The sequence below is a fragment of the Pygocentrus nattereri genome, chromosome 17 (assembly GCF_015220715.1).
Source record: "Pygocentrus nattereri isolate fPygNat1 chromosome 17, fPygNat1.pri, whole genome shotgun sequence".
NCBI lineage: Eukaryota > Metazoa > Chordata > Actinopteri > Characiformes > Serrasalmidae > Pygocentrus > Pygocentrus nattereri.
In genome coordinates, this window is record NC_051227.1 from 38,696,158 (window position 1) to 38,703,657 (window position 7,500).

The following is a 7,500-nucleotide window of genomic DNA, read 5'->3' on the forward strand; positions in this document are numbered from 1 at the left end:
TTTTTAAAAGGTGTTTTTGATTTATTTTGATGTTAAAATGTTAAGATTTATCTAGACTTTAAGTTTTAAATAAAAATAAACTCTTTATTTATAAATACTGTCCCGTCAGCACTGAAACACAGATTTTCTGCAATTAAGTAAACTTGTTTGTGCTTAAAAAAATTTTATATATATATATATATATCCATCCATCCATCATCTTCCGCTTCTCCGGGGTTCGGGTCGCGGGGGCAGCATCCTGAGCAATGAAGCCCAGACCTCCCTTTCCCCAGCCACTTCCACTAGCTCCCTGGGAGGGATTCCGAGGCGCTCCCAGGCCAGCTGGGCGATATAGTCACGCCACCTCCCAAGGGAGGCGTCCAGGAGGCATCCTAACCAGATGCCCGAACCACCTCAACTGGCTCCTCTCGACGTGAAGAAGCAGCGGCTCTACTCCGAATCCCTCCCGGATGACCGAACTTCTCACCCTATCTCTAAGGGAGAGTCCAGACACCCTGCGGAGGAAACTCATTTCGGCCGCTTGGATTCGCGATCTCATTCTTTCGGTCATTACCCAAAGCTCATGACCATAGGTGAGGGTGGGAACATAGATCGACCAGTAAATCGAGAGCCTTGCCTTATGGCTCAGCTCTTTCTTTACCACAACAGACCGGTAAAGAGCCCGCATCACTGCTGACCAGCACCAATCCGCCTGTCAATCTCCCGCTCCCTTGTACCATCACTCGTGAACAAGACCCCGAGATACTTGAACTCCTCCACTTGAGGCAAGAGCTCATCCCCAGACCCATATATATATATATATATATATATATATATATATATATATATATATATATATACACACACACACACACACACATACATACATATATATAAAGATATATTATATATATATATATATATATATATATATAATATATATATTAATAATAATAATATAATATATTATTATAAGATTTTGTGTGTTCAACTGTTCAGAGCTGTGTTTGCAAGGCCTGACTATGTTTGTTCTATGTACCTCATTATTTGTAAGTCGCTTTGGATAAAAGCGTCTGCTAAATGTAATGTAATGTAAAATGTAAATAGTATTGCTTGTATTTTGAGTTCTGCTCAAAACCGTCACTACCAAAATAGTCACTACTGCACATTTAGTAAAGTTTCATTAGTGTTATGATCGTTTCGGTTGTGACAAAATGGAACACAAAATCATTTAATTGAATAAAATCAACTTAATTAAGGCACAGAGTCACTCAAAGCGAAAGGATTTTAGTCTAAAATCCAAGCCCAAGTCCAAGAAGGGTCTGACTTTGATCCAGTTTGGCAGAATGACACACACAGAGCACAAAAGGCAGAACGCCTATTTTGTTGCTTTATCAAAGATTTGGCTGCTACTGGATTTTTTCCCTCCTTCCTGCAATAAGAAAGCTGTGAAAACCTGATACCAATGCTGTATATAAAACGGTGACCTGTCATATCTTATGTACATAAACTTTATCTTAAATTTTATTTAGATTTCTCTGTTTCAGTTTATTTCATTGCTTCTGTTTACTTCTAAGCTACACCTAAACTCATATACGTTTTGATCCAAACGTATAAAAGTGTGATAATTAATGTCTCTATTATTGTCACTGATTGCAAAGATTGAATGAATAAAAAAAGCGACTGCCATTTCTAAAAACACTAGCTAGCCAGAATCTCACTTAAATCCAAAACCACAGTAAAAAGGACAGAAGGGAAATCAGAACCTGCAGCTTCTCTGTTGTTGTTACTGTTGGCGGCGTTTACTGTTAACACAATCTTATTTACCCGTCATATCTTACGTACATACGGTATTTGATCCATTTTTTTATTTCTATATCTCTGTTTCTGTTTATTTCACTGCTCTGTTTACTCCTTTGCTACACTGCTATGAACACTCTGTTCATATATGCCTTGAAGTGTGATAATTAATATCTTTATTATTGTTACTGGTTGGCGTGGTTGGGATAGTGTAGCCGGTAACACCTCTGCCCTCTACGCTGTAGACTGGGGTTCAAAACACTACATCAATAAGAGTCCTTGGGCAAGACTCCTAACACCACCTTCGCCTACCTGTGTAAAAATAAATAAATAATAAATAAAATTAAATTAAAAATGATCAAACTGTAAGTCGCCCTGGATAAGAGCGTCAGCCAAACGCCGTAAATGTAAATATTTCTACGTGTCCAAAGATTTAATGAATGAATAAATGTAAAAATCAGACAATCGGTTCATCAGAACTTGGGAGAACTTCACCGCTGTTACTGCTGGCCGCGTTTACTGTTAATACAATTATGCGACTGCTACAGGGCAGGCTACAGTCCTGGGTTGGAATTGGGGGCAGTCGTGGAGGTCCCTGGAGGTCAGGGAACTGGCCCTGTAACCAGAAGGTCGCTGGTTCGATCCCCAGGGCCGACAGTCCATGACTGAGGTGTCCTTGAGCAAGACACCTAACCCCCAACTGCTCCCCGGGCGCCGTGGATAGGGCTGCCCACCGCTCCGGGCAAGTGTGCTCACTGCCCCCTAGTGTGTATGTGGTGTTTCACTTCACGGATGTGTTAAATGCGGAGGTGGAATTTCCCCGTTTGTGGGATTAAAAAAGTATCACTTATCACTTGTGGTGCACCACAATATCTGGGGTAAAAACACCTTTTGTGTGCAGTTTTAAAGTACACATTAAAACCGCTGTCAAATCAATGTAATGTTTATCCTGAATTTAGAACGTGCACATCAAAGTCAGCACACACTGAAGCACCCGGCCGACACGTTACTGGAGTAGTTCAGTGACTTATCTATGAAAATGTACACACACAATTCAGGCTTTGGTTACTGCTATGCATACAGTACAGGGCACTTACCAATGGAAATGAAGACCAAATGCATTATCACAAATTTGCAGCCGTGTCACGTCTCCCTGCCCCCGTGGGGAAAAACAGGAGCTCACCTGAAGGTCTGCACAACTAACAATGAAGCTAAAGCAAAGCAGAAAAACTAACCCTAATGCCTAATAATGCCTACCATGACGTTTCACGCTGGGCTCTATTAACTCCTCATCACCTGGGAAGTTATTTTTGCACTAAGTGATGTGGTATCGCCTGACGAACCTGATCTCTACAACGATGAAGTGTCACACAATACTAGCAGGTGGTTGAAAGCTTTCATCACCTACGAGCTACATTAGCAGAATTAAAGAAGAGACTTCAGGCACCAAACAAGTCTATACTGACAATATCTGAGGCAAGAAGAAAACTGTGTAAATTAGATTAAACTAGTCTTTAAGGACTTGTTGTTTATAGTATCAGTGGTGGACAGTAACTGAGTAACTGAGTAAATGTAATGAGTTTCTGTACTTAAGTAGTTTTTTCTGTATCTGTACTGAAGTTTCTCCGTTCTGGGCGTCTTTTTCTTTTCACTCCACTACATTTCAGAGTCTAATATCCGACTTTTTCCTCCTACATTCTGAGAAATCTGTCGTTCCTTTTGGTTTCTGTGTGTATAAAAACGTAACATGTCAAAACGAAAGAAGCGCAAAGCCAGAACACCAATAATGGAAATAACCTGCCCTGTAAATAGAGCTCAATATAGAAATATGTCCACATATGCAGTCGAGACTGACGCGGCTTTTTTCTGAATTTCTACAAACACCAGTTCATTTTATAGTAAATGAGTTTGGGCTGGTTTATGTTTATGAACAGACGCCTACAGATCAACATAGTAAAGGAGCTCATCTGTGATCCTGAGTTTAAAGCCAGTTTTTATTCAACTTAAACTTGGAACTAAGTTGTAAATAAATCTGAAACTGAAACTTTGCTTGTGTGTAAAAGTGATTTCAGAGCCACTCGGTTCTCCCTGATGGAAACTGTTTACCTTCAGTGTTTTGTGCTTCTGATCATTTTAATAGACGTCAGCGTCACTAATTAATGACGTTCTATTAAAAGACTGGTTTACCAAGAGAGACGCTGGAGGACTTTCACCTGAAATGAGTTCATGAAGCCAGTCTGGTTATAAAAATGATAACAGGACATCAGAGCCAGAATTCCTCTTTTAGTACTTTTACTTTATACTTAAGTACATTTGAAGGGAAATACTTTAATACTTTTACTCAAGTGGAGGTCTAAAGGGAGGAACTTCTACTTTTACTGGAGGAATATTTTACCTTGGGGGTCTCGACTTGAACTCAAGTGCATGGTTTGTGTACTTCGTCCAGCTCTGTATAGTCCACTCGCTATGTGAAGCTTCATGTTCACCCAGCAATAACAGAGCTTCGAGTGACTGTACGCAAGAGCTTGAAAACCCCGTCGCAATCAGACTTTCACATCCTCATTTTCTGAAAGCTGAGCATGAGCACTAACCACATGCAAGTCACTGCACTGCCATGATGACATCACCAAAGTTAGTCAGAAATCAAACGGCTCTGACCGCTGCCTGATAACTCTGACTCAATGGAAATGAGCATGTGATTCCACCACGCGGGCAAACTGTGAGGAGCAAATTCAGCACAGAAGGAGTCTCTTGCTTAATAAAACCCCAAAAGCCCCTGGAATCATTTCAGTCCAGCCTTGGTTTATAGATTTACATTTATATGTAGATTATACATTTGTAGAAAAATAATCTACAAGAAAAGCAAATAAGGAAGTCAAAATTAATTTCACTTGATGTTCATAATGTGAAATAAAGGGACTTGGGACAAAACTAACAGAGAGCCCTCCACGTTCTATATTTGGAAGAGCTGACAGCTGATACAGGGAAAAGTTCAACTTCCATATTTAACAGGGACACGTTGGTTATAGTTTAGCCACCGGCTAAAAACATCAGATCTAAACTGACAGACCACAGATACTCCGATTTCAATATGTCTGCAGGAGAAAAGCAGGAATAAGAAGACTGTACTGACTAATCATCATGCTAGAAAAATAACATATACACATTAGAATCTTTGATATATCATCGCTGTCAGAACGAAACCTTGAACCTTCACTTTCGCTTAGAGTTTTAATTTATTTTTACAGTTTTAATTTGTAACACTAACACAAAAACTTAAGAGGGGGTTCTTTTCCGAGGTTTCGATCCAACAGGGACAATATTTTATTATATTTTATTATATCAATGTCTCACACTGTGTTGCCTTGTACTGTATAATACATTAGTCGCATGCAAAAGTTTGAATACACACCAATGAATTGTGTGCGTGTTGATTTTAAAAGTGAAAATAAGTTAAAGCATCCTCTACAGAGAACCAAGTTAAATGTGGCTTTTTCCTGCAAATGTATTAAATGAATTTGTATTTATTTGCTGAGCTCAACATACTGGAAATAAAACAAGCCGTACGCCATAAAATTTGCAAGAGACTTTTTTCATGGTGCCCCTTTAAATAAACGGTGGCGATGCAGACGTGCGTTCTCTGTAGAGAACTTATTTTAACTCAGGAAGTCCACCAAATGTGTCAGACTGAGACGCCCAAACTTTTGCAAAAGACTGTATGCGTTTCTGCTACAACCTCCTCTCTCTTTCTTTAAAAAGCTCTTACCAGGTAAAGAAGGAAAGTGTGTAGGCCCGTGCCAAGGCCTACTGAAGACAAAATACCCAAGCCTACCCAGTAGGCACACCACAGGATCTTCTTCTCCAAATACTGTACATACTGTAAAAGACAAGACAGATAAAAATGAGTCAAACAAGACATCATCAAACACGCCAAAACCGTTACACAGGAAGGTATAGGTCACCTTCTGATGTGCTCCCTCTATAGAGTAGGCCATGGAGAAAACTGAAAAAAGCACTAGGACCAAAAACACCGCACCTCTTCTCTGCCACAGCCTGAAAAGACAGGAGGAAAAAAGTGCCCACAGTTAAGTCCACTTCTGTCCACTCCACATCCGTTCTCATTTCACTCCACATCATCAAGAAATGGAATGAAACAGGGAAAAGGACATTAACATGAATTAAAAGTCAAACTAATGTTTAAAGGGGATTTTTTTATTTCTGCATAACAGTTCAAATGTAAACAAAGCAGTTTGACATGAAATGCTCTATTCTGATAGATAGACAGATAGACAGACAGATAGACAGACAGATAGATAGATAAATAGATACAGACAGACAGACAGATAGATAGATAGATAGATAGATAGATAGATAGATAGATAGACAGATAGGTAGACAGACAGATAGATAAATAGATACAGACAGATAGACAGACAGATAGACAGACAGATAGACAGACAGATAGACAGAGATAGACAGACAGATAGACAGACAGACAGATAGATAAATAGATACAGACAGACACACAGACAGACAGACAGATAGACAGACAGATAGACAGACGGATAGATAAATAGATACAGACAGACAGACAGATAGATAGATAGATAGACAGACAGACAGATAGATAGACAGACAGATAAATAGACAGACAGACAGACAGACAGACACACACACAGACAGACAGATAGATAGACAGACAGACAGATAGATAGACAGACGGATAGATAAATAGATACAGACAGACAGACAGATAGATAGATAGACAGACAGATAGATAAATAGACAGACAGACAGACAGACAGATAGATAGACAGATAGATAAATAGATACAGACAGACAGACAGATAGATAGATAGACAGACAGATAAATAGACAGACAGACAGACAGACAGATAGATAGACAGATAGACAGACAGACAGACAGATAAATAAGATACAGACAGACAGACACACAGACAGACAGACAGATAGATACTTTATTGATCCTGAAGGAAATTTAGCAGCCAGTAGCAGACGCAGAACTCTATACAGTAACCGTAAACATGTGTAGACATATAACAAGAATAAATAAAATGAGGGATTCAGTGCAATAATGACGGTACTAAAATGTACAGGTGACGGCGTATAACGACCACAGAATGAATAAATACATATGTGCATATATTGTACGCTGCCTGACGCTGAGGACATTGCTTTACAACAATTTTGAGATTAGGCTTTGGCATAAAATGCATTTCTTAAAATACATTCATGGCATGGAGGTACAAACTAGGGATGCTCAAATGGAATCAGCAGCACAAAACTGCCCATGGACAAATGTACAGCTTTTATTTCGGCAGATCTGTGATGTCATTTTATAACGTATATAATGTAAAGCAGGTAAGCGCACCGTATTTGAATGCTGCTGCTACACCTAAAACAAAATATCGCAGCATAATTACTCACGATTCATTGTCCCAATAGCCATTTGTCTCTTACTTTGCATGAAACAGTTTATTTGATTCAAATAAATTTCAAACTGGACCATTTTTGGCCCGTTTAAGTGTAAATAAAGTAGTTTATACTGAAAGTTTGGTTAACCATCACCTCCATTATTATTGCTAGACGTTCACATTAAACCACTCTGAATGCCTTTGGTTACTCAAATATGAAGAAATGCTTAAAAAGGTGAGCGCGAAAGCTTCGACTCATTCAAAGCCGCTTGCTTATTAAGCGCCG

At 39.2% G+C, this 7,500-nt stretch overlaps 1 protein-coding gene across 2 annotated transcripts in view; it reads right to left on the reverse strand.

Annotated features, from left to right (window-relative positions):
* vmp1 (vacuole membrane protein 1) overlaps positions 1 to 7,500 on the reverse strand; it is a 22,347-nt gene that overhangs the window by 10,898 nt on the left and 3,949 nt on the right. For both annotated transcript variants that reach the window (XM_017723950.2, XM_037546733.1), the window contains exons 4-5: positions 5,742 to 5,832; positions 5,546 to 5,656 (exon numbers count right to left, since the gene is read on the reverse strand). In XM_017723950.2, the coding sequence (XP_017579439.1) occupies positions 5,546 to 5,656; positions 5,742 to 5,832 (202 nt within the window). The remainder of the gene's footprint in view (positions 1 to 5,545; positions 5,657 to 5,741; positions 5,833 to 7,500) is intronic.